At 34.5% G+C, this 26679-nt stretch overlaps 1 protein-coding gene across 12 annotated transcripts in view; it reads right to left on the bottom strand.

The window, feature by feature from the left end:
* Positions 1-26679, bottom strand: part of RICTOR (RPTOR independent companion of MTOR complex 2) — a 112090-nt gene that overhangs the window by 71449 nt on the left and 13962 nt on the right. For 9 of the 12 annotated variants that reach the window (XM_070586937.1, XM_070586939.1, XM_070586938.1 and 6 more), the window contains one exon: positions 7692-7789. In XM_070586937.1, the coding sequence (XP_070443038.1) occupies positions 7692-7789 (98 nt within the window). Of the gene's footprint in view, positions 1-7691; positions 7790-9878; positions 11920-19915; positions 20130-26679 lie in introns of those variants that run through there. The other 3 variants (XM_070586943.1, XM_070586948.1, XM_008526631.2) reach the window with 2 other exon arrangements.

The raw sequence follows: 26679 nt of genomic DNA, 5'->3' as shown, positions 1-26679 counted from the left end.
TTATATAGCTAGTATTTATGAATAGTAACAGAAGTAACATTATTTGACCACTAATCTTGTCAACCCTAATACTGGAATATTTTTGTAAATGCAGCCAACTGAGGCTTAGAGACAGTAATAAGACTTCCCGAGAGCACAAAGCTACTAAGTGGTATAGCCAGAAATCAGTCCAAACTAGTCTGAGTCCGGAGCCCACCATGAAATATCTTACTACAGTTTGCATTAAAATTATTTACTTGGGACAGGGGGCGTGAATTGGATATAAAAAAAAGCATAACTGAACATTACCATCTTACTTCATTTCTCCAGCTTCAAAAGTGATATGAATCAAGAGTCTGGAGAACTGCACTCTGGCTATATACACGTAAAAGGAGTAAGTGAACTTAACTATTATTTTTTCCAGAACAGCTAACTAAAAATACACATACAAAAATTGCCCATTTCAAAGAATTAAAACACAACAAAAACACTACACTTATCACTGCTAAAAATAATTTAGTATTTATTGGAGATTCCCCAGACATTTCAGATTACTAGCATTGTCATTGTATGGTACCATATACTAATAAAAAACAAAAATATGGACTGCTTATTTGCTTGTTACGATTACTTAGAGCTTGGACATATTTTAATTCATAAACTTAATAGAAAAATGAAGCTTGGAATTTGTTTATATCAACATATAAAATATTGTGCTTTTAAAATGAGAAAAATGTTACTTTCTTAAAACAATGATTTATATATACCAACTCAATTTCTAAAATGGCAGTATTTCCATCCTTCTGCTACAGCAGTAATGGAGGTTAACAAAATGAAATGGTGTGAAATCCTAGAAATAAAGTATACAAAGTCTTGTCCTGTCAAGGGCTGGTTTCTCCCCTCAGTGTATACTTGGTTCTCATTTCCTGCATTATCTTTGCCAGATATCCTTGTAGAAAACTACAGATTCAGAGAAACATCATTTCCAAATTACTCACCTTCTCAGACCACAAACTATTTAACTGTTCACCATTTGCTAGAGTTAGCAGTTTTGATGAAAAAGTAAAAAAAAATTCAAAGTTATTATTAATGATCTCCAAAAAACAGACAGAATTTGCAAAGTATTTAGAAAGGAGTATCATTTTCTGCTAATATCAATGCATTTCAACTGCAAGAAACGTTTCTGAGAAAAATGTCCACTCAGTTGGAAACTGGAAAATCACAAGTAACAACTAAAAAGAACAACTTACAATGAAACAGCATATTTCTCATAATCAGTGCCTATTTTCCAGAGAGTTATATATGTGAGGGCTGTGCTTTCTTTCAATGGTGGTTAAATAATGCTTCCAAGTTGTTTCCAGAATTATAGAAGAGGGCCTTATTTATCAGTCTTAAATGAAAATATCCCTTTTGAATTAGAATTATCCCAAGCAGAGATTAAACTTTCTATATGTAAACAATCCATATATATCAGGAATAAGAAATTAGATAAGACATTAATAAGATTCTGAATTTTTGGTTATCAGAGAAATATTATACTTTCATTTTTCATCACTAGGAGTTCACCTATTATAACTTTCAAAATATCAGGAGTAAGAATAGGTTATTTTAATGCAAAATTCTTGTAGTGACTGACTCACTACCTTACTAATTATCTCCTAATTTAAATAACCAAATCCTAAAGTACAAATCAAACCCTTTCACTCTTATTCTAGGAAAGAGGCAGGCAGAAATAACAAGCATGCTGAATTGGTGAGTTTAAACAATGAGGATCTCATCCTGCCTCAAGTACTGATTGAACTACTAATTAATCTTCACTCACTAGGTAGCAGTTTCTTCACTACTATCTTAGCCATTTCTGGTAACTTTCTGTCTCCCATCTAAGTTATTAAAATGTAATATGCCTGTCCCATCACACAGGTTTGTTATTAATATAACAATCCTTAATAGAATAAATCACTGATTATTTGAGAAATTGTTAAAGACCTTTCAAAATATAAGAATTAGCCTCCTAACAGTCACTTAAAATGCTAAATTACTTAGACATCGAACTTTCCACTGCTCCACATCCCATGTGTTTTTACGACTATCAGTCACAATGCCTAGCTGAATTCGGCCAAATAGGATCAGAGTTCCTGTAGAAGATGGTAGAGGGCTACCTTCTCCTTTTATGACTGAAAGCTGCAAAGAGGATGTATCTTAGTCATATGGAAAATGTGTGAGAATGAAACTACCCTAAAAAAAAAGAGTGCTGAGAAATGGAGAGACAGAATGTAATTAACATTTTTTCAATCCCTGGGTATTATGCCCAAAATTAGGACCCAACGTTGTTCTTCCTTATCATGAGAGCAAGTAACTTCTTTTTTACTTTTGCTCAGTTGAATTAAGTTTGCTGAATTTGTTACTTATAAACCAACTTAAGCATTCAATATCATCAGAAGCCCACAATTATTTTATGAGCATAACTGTTAAATTCAATTTTTTATATAAGCAAAACAAACACTACTACATAATATCTTATTTTAAAATGGAGTAAAGGTTTTGATAACATGTCACTGGTTTATTTTGCCATGTCCAATGTCAATCAATCTGTTATAATTAATCCATATGACTTTCTTATAAATACTAAAATATTCAAAAGGGGCTATCAACAATATTATATTCTGACCAAGTTAAAATAGAAGTCTAAACCGTCTCTAGGTAATAAAAATGTCTGAGATGCTTATTAAAATTATTAGGTTTTTAGAAATAAAATAATCAGTTAACACTGGGCAGTTAAATGCTATTCCAATTTTACTCATACTGCTCTGAAGGTTAAATGAATAGTTGTCCTAAATAAGTAACAAACAGAAAAACCTACACTTTAAAAAAAACCATCACAGATTAGAATTCCACAGCATGGTCTTTTGAGAGGGCAATTTAGAAGTACTTTATTTAGTTGTTGTTTTCAATATTCATATATTTATAATATTTTAAAAGTATTTTAAAACAAAAAGTACAAATGCTCTTGGCTAAGTAATCACACTTCTAAAATTCTATCCTGCACAAAAAAGTACACAAGAGTGTTACTAATGCATTATTTAAAATAGAAAAAAAAGAAGTAGAAAAAAGTTCTATTTTTTAATGGTAGCATGATTAAATAAATTATAGTATATGTATATATGCATATATATGTATATGTATGTACATTTGTATACATATACATATTCGTATGTATGGATATACACACACACATACATCTGTCCACATAAATGTATGCAGCTCTAAAAAAACAGGTGATCTACATTTGTAGAAAAGGAAAGGATTCTATGATACACTGGAAGTGGAAAAACACAAACTATAAACCAATATATCTCATTAAAAAAAACCTTTGTGTGTACATATATAACAATGGTAAATATTAAACACTTCCTTTTGTTTAGCTCATTTAATTCTCACAACTCAGTGAAATATACAAATGTATGCGCACACACACACACACATATTTATAATTATACCAGAGAAGGATGAATACTAGCGGTTACCTCTGGAGAATGGCATTTTTGTCACAGTGGGTAGGTGTACAGGAAGAGTATGTGAGTGAGGACTTTCACTTCTTATCAAATATTGTTCCATATCATTTTAATTTTTTATATTTAAGCTTATACTATTTTTGAAGTTTTTAAAACAACAAAATAAAGATTCCTTTGGAGCTTTTAACTTAAATATATGAAACTAAATACAGGAAAAGAGAATTTTTATAATGTAAAAGTTTAAATATTTTCATCTTTTAAAAACCGGTATTTAGATTATGAGCATGTTGTCAGTTTTAAAAATAGTAGACTAAGATTATATTCATCAGCAGTCTGTTATACACATTACTTTATCTAGTGAAATGATGTCAGAAAGCAAGTATGGGTGTGTGACATTCACATGGTTATAAGATCACATCACTAGCACCCTCTCTTCACATCTTAAAAGGAGGTTTAATTCTGGAGATGAAGTCCACCCTATACAATATTTCAGCCCCACTGATCTACTAAATTTACTTAATCCTAACAGCTGGACTTATATATAATAACAAAACAAATGCTAGTACAACAAAAACTCATATTTAAAATGCAAAATCTTCCAAACGTAATATAATACCTTTAATTAAACAACTTACATGCCAGGCTTTGAGGTAGAGAGGAATATAAAGGCAGGAAAATAAACACTACATATTTCTTGTGTTTAAGAAACTCAGTTTAATAAGATAATAACCCACAAAAAATAATAATAACAAAAGAATAGAAAAATTTAGTATACACGTAGAAAACCTGTTATGGGAACACAGAGAAGAGTGACTACCTCCCTCCTAACTAGTCTAACTAACTAACTACTCTCCTGACATCATAATTATTTTTCTTGATTTCTTATTCTATAGAGCTATTCTTAGAGATTTCTGAGAATTTCTAAGTTTTATTTTATAAGGAAATGAACTTCAGATTTTATAGGAATACTGGCTAGGTTTATTAACCTAGCTCTCCAACAAAATGGAATTCAAAGACACATTATATTATTATTAAATTCAGTAAGCAATTATTTTGTGCTAGGCATTTGGAGAAATTTTATAATAAAATCCACAGACATTTATTCACAGCAGCAGTTCTTAATCAGGGACGACTCTGTCCCCCAGTAAATATCTGGCAATGTCTAGAGACATTTTTGCTTGTCACAAGCAGTGCTACTGGCATCTAGTGGGTATAGGCCAGGGACACTGCTAAACGCCCCACAATGAACAAGACAGCCTCCCAAAACAAATAATTATCCGGCCCAATATGTCAATATTGCAGAGGCTGAAAAACCCTGTTACAGTAACAGCTTACCAATCTGCAACTCAAGCTACAGAGTCAGCCCGAACCTAGAAAACTAGCAAAAAATACAAAAGAAAACAAAAAACAAATCCCGGGTAGAAAGGCACTACCCCATCTATTTGATCTAAAGCTCATGCTTTTCCTATTACATTACCAGGCAGCCAAAATAGATTCTATTACGTCCAACATTCATGGATGTCACCAATGGGATAGCCCCTCAGACCCTGACTCAAGGTTTAGTCCCTCATATTGTAGACAAATTCTAGTAAGCTCGGTTATCTAGTTTTTAAATTCATAAATAATTTAAAGCAGCAAATAAAAGGGCTGCTATAAGTTGTCACCATGGCCAGAGGGAAGTGTGATAATTATAAAGAAAAGATATGGCAAAACAAAAATACAAACATGAGTACAAAAAGCCCAAAAGCCTAGGGCCTTCACTACAGAGATAATCATTCTATACTCTACAGCAGTACTATGGCGGAAAGGAGGGAATGGGTAAGGAGGAAGGAATGAGGGAAGGAGAGACCAGGAAGAGAGTAGGGAAGGGTGAAGGAGAGGAGATGAAGGGGAGAAGGTGGAAGAAGTAGAGAGGGGAGAAGAAGAAGAGAGTGGAGGGAAGGAGAAAGGGGAGAAGAGAGTGAGAGAGCACAAATCAAGGACAGACCAACTGGAGGAACAACTTAGTCAAATACTGTGGGAAAAAAATCAAAACAAAGACAGAAAAACAAGAAAATGGAGGAGGGAAAAAGAGGGGGGGGAACGGACCCTAACCCAAGAGAGCCTAGGATCTAGATAGAAATAAATGGGGAATAGAGAAGGGAGAAAGAAAGGCATCCAACAGAGTCCTAGAAATAGATGTTCAAAACATTCCTATTCGAAAAAGTTCTGTATGCACACTGTCCACTATGGTTGGTAGCTACTAGCCATAAGTGGCTATGAGCACTGGAAACGCGGCTAGTCTGAATTGAGATGTGCTATAAGTGTAATATACATACTTGATTTCAAGATTTAGTAAGAAAAAATGTTAAATATCCCATTAATATTTTATATTAATTACACCAAATGATAATAATTTGGATAAACTAGATTAAAGAAAATATATTACTAAAAATAACTTCACGTTTCCTTTTACTTTTCAGTGTAGCTACTGGAAAATTTCAAATTACATACGTGGCTCACATTATGTTTCTACTAGACAGTGCTGCTCTCGATTTTTAAGATTGCTTTAGGAGCCATACTGGTGCCAGAGCAAAATAACAGAAATCACTGCCATTCTTACATCCATCCCCAACTTTCAGAAGATGTGGAACTACATATTTAGCTATCAACCTGATTATGATGGGAACCAGGAGTTCAAACAGGACATAAACCTCTACTGAATTGTTTTTAACAGTTAAATCTAGGCCAGTGAGTGGTAAGACTTACTAGAGTCAAGAATGATGAGATAAAACTGAGAAGTTAAACAGAAGGCAGGAAACCAGGAGATGTAATTTGCAACCTTGGAAAAACTTTGGGTCTCAAAGACTTGACATTATCTGACTAGCACATTGAAAAAAAGCATCTGAAGATTTTTGTTATATTCATAAAAATGAAAACATACATAGGGATATTTTTGAAAACCCCTTCTCAAGGACCTATTCAATGTTTTTGAAAGTTGTTTTAAAAAACTCACTTTCTCATCCTCATATAAAATAATTTCCTCATCTGTCATATAAAAATAAATGCCAGAATATTTCAAAAGTTCACTAAGGAAAAATAAATGCATATGTGCTTGCTTTCCTAACCATGAAACAAACATCTAACCTATTTTATATTTATTGCACAACACATACAGAAAAGACAACTTTGTTACATGGTGACTACATTCTCTTCCCCTTTTATTTCTGTGAAATATAATCGAATCCAAGCCACAGTCCAATTACTAGACAGCACAGAATTCAACATTTTGGAAGGATTAAAACAGTACCATTCAAATTTTAATGTACACACAAATTCACCTGAGAATCTTTATTAAAATGTAGATTCTGATTCAGAGATCTGCGGTGGGGCCAAAAATAGGACATTTCAAACAATCTTAAGGTGATGCCCAAGCTACTCATCTGTGGATCACACTTTGAGAAGTAAGAGGTGAAAACATACAATTATTCCTACATTTAAAATGTAGCAGAACAATTTTTATTTAGTAAATTTAAAAGGGAAAAAAAATTTTTCCCAAAGGAGCCATTCTGTTTTCTATTTATGGCATCACCTCAAATAACAGCCATTTTAGTGTTTCCAAGAGTTGGCTGTCCAACATTACCAGGCTCAAAAACATACCAACCCATCTATCAAACTCGGGAATTCTTGGCTGCTAATAGAGATCAAGTCAATATTTATTTGGGACGAGGGCTCCTATGTTTATCTTGGGCTCTAATTGAGATCCAGATAATGGCAATAGAGCACCAGGGAAAGAGAGAGAAAAGCCTAATACTTCTCTGGGAATTATGGTTATGCCTATGAAATGCAACACACGTGTAACATGCATAAACATGTATTATACATTATCACATTAAAATGAGCATAAAAAGGCAAAAGAAATACATCATTATGTGAATAACAGTGAGGACTAGATTATGGACTTCTCAGTGATTTTTTTTCTTTATTCTTTTCTGAACCTACCAAATTTTCTACAACAAACATATTATACTTCCATTATTCAAATATACTTTTTAATTTAAAAATACATGACAAAATCCCTAAGAAGCAGCAGAGAAAAGCACTGGTACTGAATGAATACTCAAGAATTTCTTGTTAATGATGGTTAAGAAGCATCTAATAAGTATGATAAGGAGCAAAGAATTTTCAATGATAATATTCATAAACATTCAAGTTACTTACCTTAGTAAAGTTATTCAGATGGCCTAGCTTTCTCATATTTGATACTCCTTGCAATTTGGCCACATTTTGGAGAATCTCCCTTAAGTTATCAGAAGGTTCTAGAAGAAAAGATAAGACAATTTAACATAATTTTAAAAGAGCATTTTCCTAACCAACACATAAAGCATGCAGTATTAAAACTTTATAACTTTGGCTCTTGGTTTAAAGTCTTACTTTCTATTTAAAGTCTTACTCTCTATCTCAAATCCATCTACCCAGGTGACTTCAAAGGCCATGTGGATCATTCATTCAATGACCTACACATGTCTACTCCACTCATATCTATGGTCCAACTGTATCATCACCTGGAATTATTTGACCACTGCATCTTAAATTCCAATCCCAACTTTCACGTCTGGCTACAAGGTAGTAACAGGCACCAAAAATATTTTCCTATTTGGATCAACCAAAAAACTGGACAAAATATATGAAACTATAGTTTTCAAGACACTGGACATCAGGAAATAAAGAACAATGATCCTGAGAGATGAGAAATAAACAAGCATGTCCTACAACTGCCCCAGCTTACTGACTTAAAAGAGTTTCCAGGCCTTGGTGCTGAGACGAGAAAACCAGGCAAACTGTCTTGAGTTGAAGAGATGGAGGTCAGAGTCCAAGGAGACCAGAAGTGTTATTAGAGAAGAGAGCATTGCAGAGAGAGAACTCTCAAGATCCGCAAAGGGATCCCTCAGGTAATCAGTATAGCAATGATTGGTGCATGTGTGTGAGAACATTGTCACTCAAAAGAATTAAAGGCAAGAGTACCCTGTTTTCACACAGGACAGGGAGCAGTGCTTGTTCCTAAAACCCAGATTGAAAAACTTCGTAGTTCATGGGGCAGTGGTTAGAGTATTCAGAGAAGTCTTGGCTCAGTAGTGGGAAACAATCAGATATAGACTAAATATTTCTTTGATATCACCTAACAAATCTTCAAAACAAGTCTTGAAAGAATTAAACTAAGTAACTAAAGTGTGTCTCAGACCAAAGCTCAAGAAGATTTCTAAGAACAGAAAAAATATGAAGCACATAATGAGGCAAAATTCACAAAGTTTAGTATCCAGTCAAAATTTATCAGGCATGTAAAGAAGCAGGAAAACATGACCTATGATGAGCAGAAAAATTGATTAATTGAAAATGACCCAGAATTGACACAGATATTAGAACTAGCAGAAAAGCACATTAAAACAGTTTTATAACCATAGTCTGTAAGTTAAAAACCTTAGAGAGAGGCATGAAAGGTGTAAAAAGCACTCAAATTGAATTTCTGGAGATGTAAACTACAATGTCTCAGATTAAAATACATTTGATGGGAATAACAGCATAATACTTTTTATAGAAGGTATTTATTTATAGATTTATCTATATTTATTTACAGATAAGAATTGTCAACCTGAAGACAAAGCAATAGAAACTATCCAAAATATAATAAAAAGAGACAAAATATAAATAAATGAAAAGAGCATCAGTGAACTGTGGGACTTCAAGCAGCCTAACACAATTACAACATGTGTAATTGCAGTCGTCAAAGGAAAGAAATGAGGGATAGAAAAAATATGTGAAGAAATAACGGATGAAAACTTTCCAAATTTGATGAAAATAAACCAATAAATCCAAGAAGCTCAACAATCCCAACCACAAAAAACATGAAGAAAATTAGACCAAGTCACATCACAATCAAATTGCTCAAAACCACCCGTAGAGAAAATCTTAAAAGCAACCAGATAAAAAGGACAAGTTACATACAGAGGAACAAGAAAAAAATGGATGACAGCAGATTTCTCGTGGGAAACTAGGCAAATGAGAAGAGTATGGTGTGACATCTTTAAAGTACAGAAAGATGGGGCTGGCCCGGTGCCATAGGGGTTAAGTTCACATGCTCCACTTCAGTGGCCCAGGGTTCGCGGGTTTGGATCCCAGGCATGAATATACACACTGCTCATCTCAAGCCATGCTGTGGCGGCATCTCACATACAAAATAAAGGAAGATTGGAACTGATGTTTGCTCAGAGACAATCTTCCTCAAGCAAAAAGAGGAGGACTGGGAACAGATTTAGCTCAGGACCAATCTTCCTCACCACCCCCCCCCCCCAAAAACACTGAAACAAAAAAATGCTTTAAAAATATAAAAATCATTCTTAACTCACTTACTTTAGAAAAATGGGCCACAGCCAGATACAGCCCTGTGGTTAGAAGTTTGCCAACCCATGGAATAGAGTGTCAATTTCCTTAAGTTGCTACCAGCTATTTTTCTATTAATATATTCAGCATCCTATTTGTTTTAAACAAACAAAAGCACAATCTAAAGAAAAAAAAACAATATCACATTGTTGATAGTTTAGTTTAAGAGTCATTATGACTGCCTTTGAGATTTTTATCTGTTAACACAAAACTAAGGAACTATTTGTTTTGAATCAGTGTTTTCCTCAGCAAATGAAACTTTGTAATTGTCCTATTTTACATTTAGCTTGCATTTGCCTACTTTGCTCCATTCTGTTATTCTGGGTATTGGCCATCACAAGCAAAAACTGGTTAGTGTCAAACCACTAAGCATACTATATATCCCAGCAATTTCCAATGACTCTGAAATTGCTACATACTGAGATCCTTCATTTGACTTTAGAGCATCTCCTATAAATTCTGGATTTTTTTTTTAACTTCAATGAGATTCAATCTAATTTTAAGAGGTTTAGGATATGTCTTCATAATTAGTGACTCTTTGAAGTTATCTTAGAAGTGAAATGAAAACAGCTCATCATTGCGTGGGATCAGATCTCATTAAAAAGAATTGCAAGAAACTACGAATAGGTCACCATTAGTATTTAGTAATACTTTTTGTTACAATAAATGGTATCTGTTTGGAAAGATTAAGGAAGAAAATTACAAATAAGCCAAGGGTATTAAAATGATTTAACTATATCTGAGAACTTTATAAAAATTTTATAACAACCCTTAAGGTAATATAGAACCTACAGTATTTGCAAAGTCAGTTAAGGATCATTAAAGCCAGTGTGAAATTCATCTAATGGAAATATATAATCTAACTATTCTACATCAAGTTATAATTAGGTTGTCAGGCATCAAACAAAAAGTTTCACTTAAGTGAAGACAGTTAATACTATGTAACAATCTGATAGGACTAACGATTAAGACAATTAGCATGAAAAGATACATTCTTCACAAAAGTTTGCAGATTTCTAATTATTGCCTATTTTCTAGGTACAAATTGACAGCAGACATTTTTGAAAAACTGCAATATTGTTACAAAAATAAAATCTCATGTCTGAGTTCATTCTTTCAACAAGTATTAATTAAACACTTATTATTGTCAAGTACTATTTTAGGTACTGGTAATACACCAATGAGCAAGACAGATCCTTCTTTAATGAAACTTACATACAAGTGGAAGAAAAGTGATAATCAGCAAAAACAACAAAAAACTCATGCGCACAATTAGAAAATTGCCAGATGGTGAGAAGCCAACATTATTTCAACATTATTTCAACATTATTGCCTAATGAGTAATGATATAAAGCGAACTTAACACACTATAATGATGTTCTCATTGTCAATCCAAATCAAAATGAACCAGTCTTTCTCCTTCCTTCCCCTCCTCACCTCTTTCCCTTTCACTAATTATCAGGAATCCTCAACTATAAGAGTTTCAAAGTTTCTTCATAATATATTTGCTGAAAGACAGAATATGCTTCCTCCCAGAAACTATGTTACTTCCCAGACCAATTCAAAATAGTATTAGGGCCATTTTAGACACGAAGTACTATGTAAGGCTTATTTGCTACAGTGTTCCTATGGAAAACTCTAACTTGAAATATGAGGTTAAAGTTCCCCCGGTAAAGGAAATGAGAAATCTCTGGTTTCTTCTTTACCTGATGGATCAGGAGCCTGAAAACTTTTTCTGTAAAGTTCCAGACAGTATTTTAGATTTTGCAGGCCATAAGGTCTCTGTTGCAACTACTTAACTCTGCTGTTGTCCCAGGAAAGCAATCATAGAAAATACATAAATGAATGAATGTGGCTATGTTTCAATAAACAGACCTGGCTCACAAGCTTGTAGTCTGCCAACTCCTATGCTAGATAGTTAGAACTTATACAAGGAAGAGTAGTGAGCAAGGTGAGAGCAATGCGGATTTTACTGGGGCGGTGGAGATGGAGGAGAAGTCAAAAGAAATTTAAGGAGAGATTTGTCTCTCTTTATTTCTTCCTACTCTTGCTAAATGTTTCCAACTTAGCTCTCCAAAACTGTCTAATGTTAGTACTGCTATGTAAGAAGAATAAAGCACAAATGAGATACTACTAGAACATTCTCTCAGAAGCCTTAAATTTTAGGAAACCTACAGCTGCATAAGGGAAAAAGAAAAAAAAACCGCGGCTAGCTGACTATGATGGCCAACCATTCAAATGCAAGGAAGCAAAACACAAAAGAACTACTAGTATTACAGTAGCTCTTTTCCTCTTATTGTGTAACTTTTTAGTCCTAAGCGTGTTCCTGATGAATCCCTCTGGAAGTAATGAAATAACTGCAGTCAACTCTAAATATCCAGCAATTTAATATTACATAAACACATACACATATACATAGACATACATACATACATACAGAAAACCACCAAGAGAAAGCTACAGTAAATAAACCTTTTCTCTGTCTATATCTATATGTATGTCTACAGACATACATTATATTTATATTCATTCCCTCTCTGGCTTAATTCTCTGTGTATGTGCACAGTACCTAGCCCATAACAGATATTCAATAAATAGTAGCAACAGTAATTAAAAGTTATTATTTGACTAGCAAAAATAATTTTTATGGATCAATAATAATGTGAAAGTTATGTAGTTAGACCAAGCAAATGTTTAACTCACACATTAGTGTGTCTAAATGAATGCATTTTTGTTATGTGTTTTAGTGCGTTACTTTTATGAGCCAAGTTTGCTCATTTTTAAAGTAGAAACTGTCTGGCCAGGTGGTATGTGGTTAAGTTTGCGTGCTCTACTTTGATGGTAGCCTGGAGTTCAGCGGTTCAGATCCTGGATGTGGACCTGTAATACTGCTTGTCAAGCCATGCTGTGGCGGCATCCCACATACAAAAAATAGAGGAAGACTGGCACAGATGTTTGCTCAGGAACAATCGTCCTCACCGAAAATAAATAAATAAATAGAAATAAAGTAGAAACTTTTATCACCTTATTTGTCTTCTAAAAATTTCAAAGAGGAATTAGGAGAGCAGAGCTGAACAATATTTTCTGTGATTTATTTGTGAATACACATGAACAAATGCTAACAACCAACAAACTAGAAAAACTGGGTGCATAAGAATTAATATAATAAAATTAAATATGACTACACAAATCTGATATGTACATAATTATATCTTTAATATTTTCTATGATTACTGTAAGCAGATGTAAATGATTAGAAATACATGGAAATTACTATAGTTGATATAACCTTTGCAGAAGCCAGCAGCAAATCTCTCTTCCACCAGCAAAGACACTGGGAATACATCTTCTCACCCTTACCCACAGGGTAAGAAGTTGAGGAAGCACTGCTTCAAACTCTCTAACATTTCCTCAAAATCTAAGAATTATTAATATCAGAGTTATATAATTTAGTAGGGAAGGATCTATCCCAATGATGGCATCCTGGGAAAACGGCCTTCCTTTTACCTCTAATGCAGAGGAATTCAGAACTTCCCAGGAGAGCCTATTCCATCTTTGGATAGAGTACTAGAATATTTTTTCTTATATGGATATCAAAATCCACCCCATTGTAATTTTCATCCATTTTTTCTGGGGTGACCATCTGGAATGCAGAACAAGTATTATCTTCCTTCACACAATGAAAATAATCCTGTTTCCTCTCAGGCGACGATAGCAGATAATAATCTTCTTTTAATTATTGGTATATTTTAAATATAAATACTGTAGTAGAGATGGGCAAGGAAAACCTATCAATCAAATACTACTGCAAGTAAATCAGTTTAATTATAATCTTCTTAAATGTTAGCTTTATCATACTAAAAACTGAACATTTTCAAAGAGATGCTTTAGAAGAAGGATGGACATGAAGCATTTCTTGAGAGAGAATGATCTGGATAGGGGCAGGGCTACATGGACAGCACAATGGCACCAGACTTCTTCAGCCTGGTATGCCCTTTGTCTCTCTACCCAACTTGGGGGAAATCTTAGAAGTTTGGCTCAGCCATGTAAAGGTTTTCTCTAACCTATAATCTCCCTTCTTGAGGTTCCCATGACACATTCTTCAAATTATTATTGCAGCAGTTATGACAATAGATGTCTGATCTGCCTGGGTTCCAATTTACACCCATTGTGCCAGTGTAATTATTAATACCCCCCAAAGTATCTCAGGTTGTATTATAAATGATGTGATCACCATAAGCATAGATAGTTAAACTTCAACTAATGTATGTAAGATTTCCTTACAACTAGACCTGCTATCTCTTTTTCTCAGAGACTGGAAGAGAATAGCTTTGTTGGGTTCTTGTTCCAGTGTCCTACTCTTATAATAACGACAGCAGGAAGAGGTGAGGCAACTTCTGCTGATCTGTAACATTTTAAGATTGTCTTCCCAATAACCCAGGGTTCAGATTTCTTTTCCTCCACTTTAATTTTGGATTGTCAAGTTACCTTATTTTACACTTTCTTCTTTCTATTTTTACAAAAATATATCTTCCTTTCTATAATTCCAAAGGATTGCTCATTTTGAATGATTTCAAGGGAAAAAGGCTTATATACTAATGGGAGGGAAAAAAGGTCTTTGTTGAGGTTTCTCATTTCATACCTTTGATTGGATAAATTCAGTGTGACATCTACCAGTTCACTAATGTAATTGATTTAAAATTCTATGAGCAAAAACCATGTCTTTAATTGGTTTATTATAAGCATGTTATTATATAACTATAAGATACAGACCAGGATTGACCTAGGTATAGAACATTAAACATAAAGAAAATTAGCTGAAAACAGTTAATCATTCATTTGAATAGAACTTCTACTTAAAATTATATGAATATATAATCTTAATAATAAAATTATATATTCTATAATCTTTATTTCAAATGATTATTTTAAATAAGTTATAAATTAAATTGGTATAAATGGCTTAAATATTTTAAAATTAAACTGTAAATGATAGGATATTCCTCCAAAGTTCCTTTTTTTTAATGACTGGCACCTCAGCTAACAACTGTGCCAATCATCTTTTTTTTTTCCCTTCTTCTTCCTCCCCCTAAAGCCCTTAGTATATAGTTGTATTATTCTAACTGTGAGTGCCTCCGGTTGTGCCATATGGGACGCCGTCTCAGCATGGCCTGATGAGTGGTGACATATCCGTGCCCAGGATCCGAATCAGCAAAACCCTGGGCTGCCGAAGCAAAGCATGAGAACTTCACCACTCAGCCATAGGGCTGGCACCTCCTCCAAAGTTCTTCAAGAAAAAAATTATACCACTGACATTATATAGCAGGAACATAGGTTTCCCCTCTAGATTGTATTTAGCCATTTTATTATTTATATAATTAAAAATATAAATATCTTCTATAAAGGATAGTTTTGATCTATCCTGGGGAGCAGCTTTATATTTAGATTTCTAAGTTTTATTTAGTTGTACACTTCAGTGCTCACTATACGCCACACATTGTGCCAAATACTAGGTGAGAAATACGAATAAATATATGATCTCAGCCCTGGAGATAAAATTAAATGAGAAAAGAGAGGCACATAAACACTTAATAATAATACAACAGAGAGGTAGGTAATAAATACCATGGGAACAAAATAAAAGGAGGGTGCTTGATAGAGACTTCAGTAGACTGTAAGACAAGTGAGGGCAGGAAGCCTGTCTGTCTTGTTCACACATGCATCCCCGGTCTCTTACACAATGCCAGGCACATGGTGCGTTCTCAATAAACAGTGGTTGAAAGAAAGACTGAGGAAGAGAGTGAGACAGTTGCTGTCTGGGGAAGGAATGACATGAGTAATGATTCTTGATCATAAGCAATTAGTCTTGGTAGGTACGTAAAATGGCAAAGAGCAGTATGTAAAAAATATGGAAGCATAAAAAAATATGGTAATTTTCAAGGAACTCAAGGAACATGAAGAAATTTCATATTCCCAGAAAACAAGATGATAAGGAATAAAGGAAGGTGGAGCTATATTCCAATGGCCTTATAAGATATACTAAGAAACTTAAATATCTTTGGGAAATGGGTAATTATTAAGGAAGACATTTACGCAAGTGGAAGGCATGATCAGCTCTGTGTTTTAGAAAGACAACTTTGGAAAACAGGCTGCACGGCAGGAGAAAGGGAAGTCTAAATAGAGGTTACAAAAATCTTCCATGCAAGCAACTTCATCAATAATGGATTAGAGATGGGAGGAAAAGTAAAGGGAGGAATCAAAGATGAATCTAGGTTTCTCGGTTGGGTAAACTGCTAGATGATACTATTTACTAATAGGGAATCCTAGAGCAAGTATAGATTTAGGAGATATTTCTTACCATTTGCAGTAAGCGTGTGCACCCAAAACACACAACAACAACAAAAAACATCTTACAATATTAAATGTTAAAATGATGAGACAAAATAATTGGCTATTTGGTCTGCATCAAAAACTGACTTATAGATCAGAGGTTTCCAAACTTGTGTTCTTAAGAAATATGTTATTATAAGAAATACTGATTCCAGAGTCAGGTAAGTGTAACAAGTGACCCACAGGAATTTGCATTTATAGGAGTGATTGTTATACACACTGAAATTTGAAACATACTATAAAGACTGCCAGAATGTCATCTAACTAGATTCTGATAACCCTTTAGATGATCTGAACTCTAGAAGAGATTAGAATCTACTCTATGAAATATGCTTCATATCATTTTCAAATAAGAATACGTTTCAATATGAAACAAACAACACCTACTGAGACAAAAATAGTAATTACTAATACATATAGAGAGTCTACAATATTGTGCATATCTAATATTTTTACATGAATAATGTCTTTTAATCTCAACACCAACCATATAACGTAAGTACTACTATTTTCACCTCCATGTTAAGAAATGAGTCTTAGATTAGTTCACTTGCCTAAAGTCATACAAATACCAGACATGGTAATAGGATTTGAACCTAAGCAATCTTGACAGCACAGTCTACCTTTATTCCCCAATATTCAATTACCCTACTGTCTACCTCATTATACTGCCTTTCATAGGAGAATGTACCTTCAGAGTACATACCAGTTTGTAACTATACATTTATTTGCATGATTATTTGATGTTTATCTCCCTACACTCTAAGTCAGCTTTAGTTCACCACTGTGATATCATCCTAATACTCAGAACATTGGTTGATACACAGTAACCACTCAAAAAACATTTACTGAATAAATGAATATACTATTTAGAAATAATACATAAAAATTTTAAAATATACCAAACTCTGTTTCTTGATCTAGGTGCTGTGTCAATCTGTGAAAATTCACTGAGCAATACACTTATGATATATTCACTTCTCTCTAGGTGTAATTCAATGAATAGTTAAAAAACAAGAAAAAATATTTTCTGTTATATTATCAGATATTACAGACTACATTTATTCTACTTTTATAGTAAATAGAAATTTGCTACTTTGACTTTTCACAAGCCGGCATTTATTACAAATGAAATCCCCAGGATAGAACTGTGAATATTAAAATATAAGAATTTACAATGGAAATATTATCTTATGATTAGTTATAATAATGACAGCCATAGTAAGACAGACAAAAAAGATCACGCTGCTTTAAAATGTATATATTTTTCAAACTCTGAAGACCAAAAAAATTATTCCCCCAAAACCTATCCAAAACATCCTTCTATTACTTTGAAGAGGAATCTCACTTTCTAAGGTTAGAATGAACTGGTTTAATACAATTAACAATGTAATTGCCTTGTCCCATTCAGAACTGTCAAATATAAGAATTTTTAAATGACAACGCCGATGGGGCTGGCCCTGTGGCGCAGTGGTTAAGTTCGCACATTCCGCTTTGGCGGCCCCAGATTCAAGGGTTTAGATCCTGGGTGTGGACATGGCACTGCTTGGCAAGCCATGCTGTGGCAGGTGTCCCACATATAAAGTAGAGGAAGATGGGCACCAACGTTAGCTCAGGGCCAGTCTTCCTCAGCAAAAAGAGGAGGATTGGCAGCAGACGCTAACTCAGGGTTAATCTTCCTCAAAAAAAAAAAAAAAGACACCACCACCTAGGAATACAAAAAGGAAGAAAAAGGGAGAAGGTTAAGCTTGCTCTCCACCTTCAGAAAATCACTTTCCTGTTCCTTCTCTGTCCCATCCTCCTTCCAAGCATTATAGTTACTTTCATGGCAATGTTAAAAATCATGTTCCCAGGTTGCACTAGTTGGATAAAGAACTATGGCCTAACTTTTTACCTTGACTAATAATCCTCTAACCATTCTATCATCACCAATTTTTATGTGGTAAGTAATTTGTGTATTTATAAAGATCTTCTGGTAAAGATGGCTCAGATGTTTGAAGTAGACAAGAAGAGCCGCTTGATAGAAAAAAAAGTATGAAGTGCTTTCTTAGAATTCATCTCTTTCTGTTTTTCACAATAAAATCAGAGATCAGTGGAATGCTTTGGCTTATAACACTCACTATGACATAACTGTAGTACAGAATTGTAACCAAATTCACAAAGCACTTTTACTTTGTATACAAGAACAAAGTATACACAAGTACATACAAAAAATATACAAAAGCCATTCAAAGAAATCTTTGTCATGACATTTATTTTAATGTTATTTTTTCTGCAGAAAAACAATATGAAAAATACACTCTGCAACTAGAACATCTTCTAAGATAAAAATAACTAAAAGCAATTACTATATAAAGATTACAATCACTGGATGTTCTGCTAAAATTTCTGTCTTAATCATTATATTTACAGAGATTTGTAAAATCATTAGGTTTCCACAGTCCCCTAATTAGGAATCTTTTATTATAAGAGAAAAATTCTGCTTGTCTCTGAAACAATTCACTATGTAAATGAACTCTATAAAAGAACAGAACAGCTGTGCCTAAAGGCTGAGACAATTAATTGTGATATACACCCAGCCTATCAGAATTATTTAGAAGTTGGTTGTACATCTTGTTTGTACAGCTACTTTCATGTTTCTGTTTTTCTCTATGAAATTGACTATAGTTCAGATCATTTGTCTGACAGGTGGCTTCCATGAATGTAATTAAGGGCTTCCCTCTTCAAAACTAATAAAGAAGCAAAGGGTACGAATAATACACTTTGGCTGGAGGACACTCAATTTGAATGTGGGTTAAAAATTTGAAAAAAAAGTTTATTACAATGTTATTTTCTAATCTTTCCTTTTGTATTATTGACTCCACATCTTATTACCTCATTCCAATACTTCTATCATTAATTATTCACTATTCCTCATTGATCTCAGTCTTTCACTAGCTTTTTCACCTGTCTTTTAAAAAATAGGCTTCTGCCCACTGTTTCCTATTTTTGAAGTGACAGTACTTCTTTCTTTTGCCAAATCTCTCTGACATTCAACTTAATTCTTATATTGTCATCTCCTAAACTCCATCAGACATCTAGGCCAACATGCCATTAAAGCTATTCTCCTCAAGTTTACTATTTGCTCAATGCAAAGGCTTTTCTCAGCTTCTCAAACTCTCCGAATTTTCCACTATAGTAAGGGGCAATGCCAACCAAATCCATCTTCTCTCCCTTGTTTCTGTAATTACATTGGCTTAGTCCTCTTCATAACCATTTCTCACTGTTCCTTGTGTGTCTCCCTTAAAAGTTTGTATTTGAAGACTGGCCCTGAGCTAACATCTGTTGCCAATCTTCCTCTTTTTTTTCCCTTCTCCCCAAAGCCCCCCAGTACATAATTGTATGTTCTAGTTGTAAGTCTTTCTAGGTGAGCTATGTGGGACACGGCCTCAGCATGGCTTGGTGAGCAGTGCTAGGTCTGCATCTGGGATCCGAATCAGTGAAACCCTGGGCCGCCAAAGCGGAGCACACAAACTTAACCACTCAGCCACGAGGCCAGCCCCCATAATAAAATATTTTTAATAAAAGTCTGATAATCTCAAGTGCTGACAAAAGTATGGATCAAGAGCAACTTTTACCTCAGCGGCATAGTGGTTAAGTTCATGCGCTCCACTTCGGTAGTCCAGGGCTCACGGGTTCAGATCCCGGGCGTAGATCTACACACCACTCATCAAACCACGCTACGGTAGTGTCCCATGTACAACAGAGTCAGACTGGCACAGACGTTAGCTCAGGGACAATCTTGCTCAAGCAAAGAGGAAGATTGGCAATGGATGTTAGCTCAGGGCCAATCTTTCTCACAAAAAAAAGAGAGCAACTTTTACACATTGCAACTATGAGGAGATATATATATATATATATATATATATATATAGTATAAATAATATATATATAGTCATAAGCAGTAACCCTACACCAAGTTGTACAATCTAGAGAAACTTATGTATGAGTACCAGGACTCATGTACAAGACAACGTATAAAATCATTGTTCATAATAGCAAGAAACTACAAACAACCAAAATGTCCATGATCAAAAGAATGAATAAATAACAATTATTTATTTAACAACACTTGCCCTCTGGACTTTCATCTAAGCACTTGCCAGACAGTACGCTAGGGTCTTTGAACAAATTTTCTCATTTAATACTTATAATAACCTTGCAACAGGCACAATATTATATCCCCTCCCACAAATGAGAAAACTTAAGCTCAGAAAATTAAATAGTATGTCAGATATTTCCCAGCAAATTATGGAGCAAGAATGTGAATCTAGATCTTCCCTATTACAAACTCAGTTTTCATTTCACAGTAATAATTAGGAATGTAAATTTTCAAAAAAAGGAATGATATGCTACTTTTCTAAGCAAAATAACAAATTGATATTACAAAAAAAATTTCACAGTATTACAAAAGTAAACTGTAGTTAATCCAGACCTGCAAAAATTACCAGTAAGGCCTGAAATAATGTTGTTTCACATAATTTGTAATTCCCATTTTATGTGTCCACATGTGTGTAAACGTACAATAAAACGGGGAGGAGGGGAGTTTCTGACTGGTTTATCTCAAACAACCTGCTTAATATTGTCATAAGTCTCCTCAAAGTACGAAAACAGCCAATCAGCCTTTAGTATATAGACAGTCCTCTTCTTTTTTTTTTTTACAAGTCTCTCTACACATTAAGTGATCTCTAAAGTTTCTGCCAACTCTAAACTCTAAGGGCTTATTCAGCTTCAACGTTAAGGCTCCACACCAGTAAACTTCAACTACACTATTTCATAATCCATGAAGCCTTTCTTTAGTGCAAAGCCTGGCTTACTAAAAATGCTCACTTCAGATCAAGGGATAAATATCAAATAAAGAAATAACAGTAAAAGTTAAGAATCACATGCATGCTGCTTCTGGTGATTAAACTTACACAACATATTAAAGTGTTCAATTGAGTGTTAGATTACATCCAAATACCTTCATCTACCAATTATTTTTTCGAAGGCAGATCATTAGTCAACATTTTTCATAATCTTTCTCTTACTTATTTTAGACTATTACAACGCCCTGATGCACCTAACCAATACTTTCTCTGGGAAATGCTAACATTAAAAAAGTATGATACAATTTAATAAACAGTTAAGTCCTCCTTCTATTTGCTAAAAGAGCAAAACATCCCTCAATCAACAAACCAAAACCCAGACATTATACAATTCTATTTGTTATGGCAAAACAGGTTTTAACTCTAGGATCAACCCTAGTGCTGCCACGGATACTACAGGAGGATTATGAAGCCCCAGTGTCACTCAGAGGAAAGTGTCACGATCCCGGAGCAACCTCTGCCACAGCAGACACATTCATCTGCCAATGTTAAAGCATGATTTTACTTTTCCAAAGGCACAAATGTGCTTATACTATAATTTCTTTAAAAAAATATTCAGGATCCAGAATATAACCTGGCACATAAAAAAAAAAAACCCAAAATAACATTTATTAAATAAATAAATGTTCATCCACAGAATTAAAAGGCAAAACTAGGTAAAAAGTAAAGGCTTTTAGCTTGAATAACCAGCCAAAAATCTAGATACTAAAAGAAAACAGATCGCAGGGATCTCATTCACTAAAAAAAATTAGAGAAACACAAATAACTATCTTAAAAATATGTACAAAAAAGTTGTGATATAAGACAAGATTATTCCCAAAAATTTGCCTATGAGCCATTCTGCTTATTTATCAGAGCTCATATTCAGAATAAAAATCAAAGAACATCAAAGAGAATAAACATTAACTTTACCCACTCTTCTATTTTCCCTTTTTCTCTATACTTCCAATGATAGATTCAACATCTAAACGAAAGCATCTAGCAGCAGTAGCAGGAAAGTAAAATGAACAGAACCATATATATGGAGGTCACCTCTCGGCCTCCTGATTTGTTGGTCAGGCATAACTATCCATCCAGTCTACAGCTTTTGAATGACATGCAACTAACTGGAGCGTCTTTAAGAGCAAGGTCTGACTTATCTTGTAATCTCAGCCTTGAAACTTCCGAGAACTTAGCAGAATACTCTGCCTATGGTAGACACTCAATAATTAACTGAATAAATAAATGAATGAACACAGCATTTCCACTCACAGTGACAAAGAATTGTCATTAATGACAACTCAGGCATTATTTGGTAATTCAAACATTAAAGTAATTAGGGTTAGACATACATAGCTTACAAGGAAGTGACTTATTTTAATACAACCATCATTTCTACAATGTTGGTTTTGCACTTTTCTCTTCTTGAAGACAATATTTAAGTCTCATGAGATTTAAACTGGTTATAAAGAGAAAGGATTAATTCATTCCCTTATTCATTCCATTAACACTGATTTAATGACATGTGCCATGCAGAGCCTCCTCCAGGGGCTACAGTCAATTTTCCACAGAGGAGCCAGAATACTCTTTCTAAATAATCACATAATGTTACTCCCATGCTTAAAACTTTCTAACAACTTCCCTTTGCAAAAGTACCACGATCTCCAAATTATTACTTGCCTATCTCTGTAGCCCCATATTCTCCACTCTTCTCTCACTCGTCAAGCACTAACTGTATTGGTTCTTTCCTAACTCTGGGCCTTTGTACTATATATTCCTTCTACTTGGAACACCTTCCCCCTCCATTTTCACCCGGTGCCTCATTAGTCCTGAATCAAGCAAATATCACTGCCTCAGAGAAGCTTCCTCTGACAATTCCCGCAAACATCAGTGAACTCTCTTTCACATAGCCAATTTTACATTACTCAGAGCATTTATTAGTATTTAAAATTCGTGTTCACATGTTTATTGTCTGCATTTTCCCCACTAGAATATAAACTCCTCAAGGGCAGAGACTCAATCTTTTCCACCACTGAATCACCAGCAAAAAGAACAGTACCTAGCACGTAGCAAAGATCAATAAATATTTGTCAACTGTGACTGAGGGAGGGGAGACATGAACAAATTATAGCAATATTATAAAAAAGGTAACATACACTATATAAGCCCAAAGAAGGAAGATGCTTAAACCCTGCTGGGGAGATTAAGCCTGGCTTGGTGGAAAACTTGCTGCTGGCTACAATAAAGAGAGTAGACTGGAAAAGGATAAAACTAGAACAGAGGAGAGTAGTTATGAAGCCAATGCAATCATCCAGGAAAGAAAATGAGGGCCTGAATAAAGGCATGGCAACAGAAATGGAAAGAACAGATTTTACAGGTATTTCAGAGATAAAATCATTATCATCTGGTGGCAGATTTGATCTGTAGAATAAGGACAAGTAATGAGGCTAGGAGTCTCCTGGGTGTCTGATTTGGCCCCATTAAAGCACTGCTATTAATCCAGATGGGAAATACAGAAAGATTTTTAGAATTAAGATAATTAGTAAGTTTGAAACATAGAAAGCTTGATATACATGACTGCATGGTTAAGATGTTGAGTAAGCAGTGAAAAAACTGGTCTGGAGCCCTCATGCTAAATCACAAATTTGACAGTCATTTATTCAGCCAATAAATATTTACCAAGCACATACAATCAAATCATACTTATCAAGTTTTAGGCACTGAGCATACAATCGTGAACAATACAAAGTGCCTGTCCTCAAAAAACTTACATTCTAGGGAGACTAACAATAAATAATACTGTAATGGCAGTAGTGACAAGGGCTATGGAAGAAAACACAATAAAAAGAATGGAAAGTGATAGAGATGGGGGCTACTTTAGATAGACAGATCAGAGAAGACCTCACTGATAAATTGATATTTGAACAGAGAGTTAAATGAAGTGAGGAAGCAAGTGTACAAATATTGAATGAAGAATAATCTATACAGAATATAACAGATGCACAAAGGCCCTGAAAAGAGAATATGAACAGGAAGGAACAGTAAGGAGGCTGTTTTGCCAAATACAGTGAAAAAGAGGAAAAGAGTTAGGAAATGAGAATGGTTGGAGAGGCAGCCAGGGACTAGATGATAATGGTAGCCATCACATATAATGGTAGTATATTTTTTAGAACAATTATCTTGTCACACACATTCCAGTATTTAATACAGTACTGAGAATATACAGCAGGTGCTCAAAAAAATTTTTTCAAATTAATGAGTGAAATCAATGAATTAAATTCCAAGTATATTTGAACCCAATCTGTATTTGACCATTTTCTCAGCTTCAATTCACCCCCAAAGAATGAACCAAACAGCAATTTAAAGGACTATATTGGGGCTGCCCAGTGGCCGAATGGTTAAGTTTGTGCGCTCTGCTTTGGCAGCCCAGGATTTCACCAGTTCAGATCCTGGGCGTGGACATGGCACCGCTCATCAGGCCACGTTCAGGTGGCGTCCCACATGCCACAACTAGAAGGACCCATAACTAAAATACACAACTATGTACTAGGGGGATCTGGGGAGAAAAAGCAAAAAAAATAAAATGCTTCTTTTAAAAAAACAAATAAATAAATACAGGACTATATTATAAGCTTCAGCATTCTTCAGAAGCAGAATTTTTAAAATCCTTTGAAAGGTGACATCACCACTGGAACAAGTACATGCCCTTCCAAGGGGACTGCTTGGAAGAAAACAACATCTACTTCAAAGTACATAATTTCTAGATTGTCTGCTAAACAACACATCATTTGAAAAACACTTCACATTTTGTAATGTTTTAATAATCAATATATCAATTTAGACCAAGTTCTGATCATGTTAGACAGTCAACAGTTTACCATACTACCTCAGCTCTATTCTAGAAAAATCATTTAAAACAGTTGGGGGCAAAAAAAAAGCTGTACCAGTAAGTACAAGAGCAATAAGTAATACAATCCTAAAAAACATGATTAAGTTATAGATACACTGCATTTTGTCGTTCCTAACTAATAGAATCCAAGCAATCACTCAAAATTCACCATTAAAAACAAGTATTCTTTTGGTAGCTAATAATTCATACTCAGTTTAAATCTAAGTGCTCAGTGAACTAAACAGTGTAGACTCAATCAGCAAGGATTTTCCAAGGTTATTAAATGTTCTCACTTTCAGGAAATTCCAAACTCATTGTTTTCTCTATTTCCAAACCGTAAATGCATAAAAATACAAAACATTTTGAATATTTATAACTAAGTAAATACTAATATCTTTTAAATTATCAACATTTAGAAAATGCACTTCATCAGAAACTTCTTCACCTTCAGTATAGTTAGATATTTTTGTTTCACTTTCAAATTTACTCTTGTTTTTGCATACTGAAATATGCAAAATGTTCTTTATTCTACTAATCTATGCTAAGCATAGGTTGCCAAGTTGCTTTCAAGTATTTACTCAATTTCCTATGCAGTACTCACTTCTAATTTCTTGGAGACAAGCACCAAGAAATGGGCAGTGCAATCTTTTTCTATCAAAGCACCACCAACTCTCGGGGGGGAAAAACCCTAAAATTCAATGAAGGATTAAGTTTAAAAAAAAAAGCTTTAACAATTAAAATTTATCTTAAACGAAGGAACATAAAATACTATCAAAATAGTACAAAACAGCGAAAGAAAAGTATAGTCCATTTCTACAGCATGCCCTATTATAGTAAAGAGTCACCAGAAGAAAGACCAGGAATAGAAAAAGAGAAACAGAAACCAATGAGAGAAAATGAGAACAGCAAGGGAAAGAGGGAGAAACAATCACATAAAGATGGTTTATAACTATCAATGAGATCTTAGACACTCTCATTTAATCTCATAAAGTTCTAATGTGTCTACTAGAAAATGAATCACATTACTTTATGACTTCCCCATGGGTGAAACCTGGAGCCGGATAACACAGGTATAATGGTCCCTTTTGAGCTCTTAAAAAAGAGTATCAGACAAGACACTTAAACACACATGCTCTTTCAAGAAGGATCTCTACGGGTCGGCCCGGAGGTGCAGCAGTTAAATGCGCACCTTCCACTTTCAGGGCCCGGGGTTTACCGGTTCAGATCCGGGTGCAGACATGCCACTGCATGGCAAGCCATGCTGTGGTAGGCATGCCACATATAAAAAAAAAAAAAAAAGTAGAGGAAGATGGGCACGGATGCTAGCTCAGAGCCAGTCTTCCTCAGAAAAAACAGGAGGATTGGCAGATGTTACCTCAGGCCTAATCTTCCTCAGGGGGTAAAAAAAAAAAAAAAAAGATCTCTATTTTGTACTTTTTTTTTTTAAGATAGGCACTTGACCTAACATCTGTTGCCAATCTTCTTTTTTTCTTTTTTTTGTCTTCTTCTCCCAAAAACCCCCTAGTACATAATGTACATTCTAGTCATAGGTCCTTCTGGTTCTGCTAGGTGGGACACTGCCTCAGCATGGCTTGATGGGTGGTGC

The sequence above is a fragment of the Equus przewalskii genome, chromosome 20 (assembly GCF_037783145.1).
Source record: "Equus przewalskii isolate Varuska chromosome 20, EquPr2, whole genome shotgun sequence".
NCBI classification, from domain to species: Eukaryota; Metazoa; Chordata; class Mammalia; order Perissodactyla; family Equidae; genus Equus; species Equus przewalskii.
Note: the sequence above shows the minus strand (reverse complement) of the source record. Positions and strands in the feature narration are given on the sequence as shown.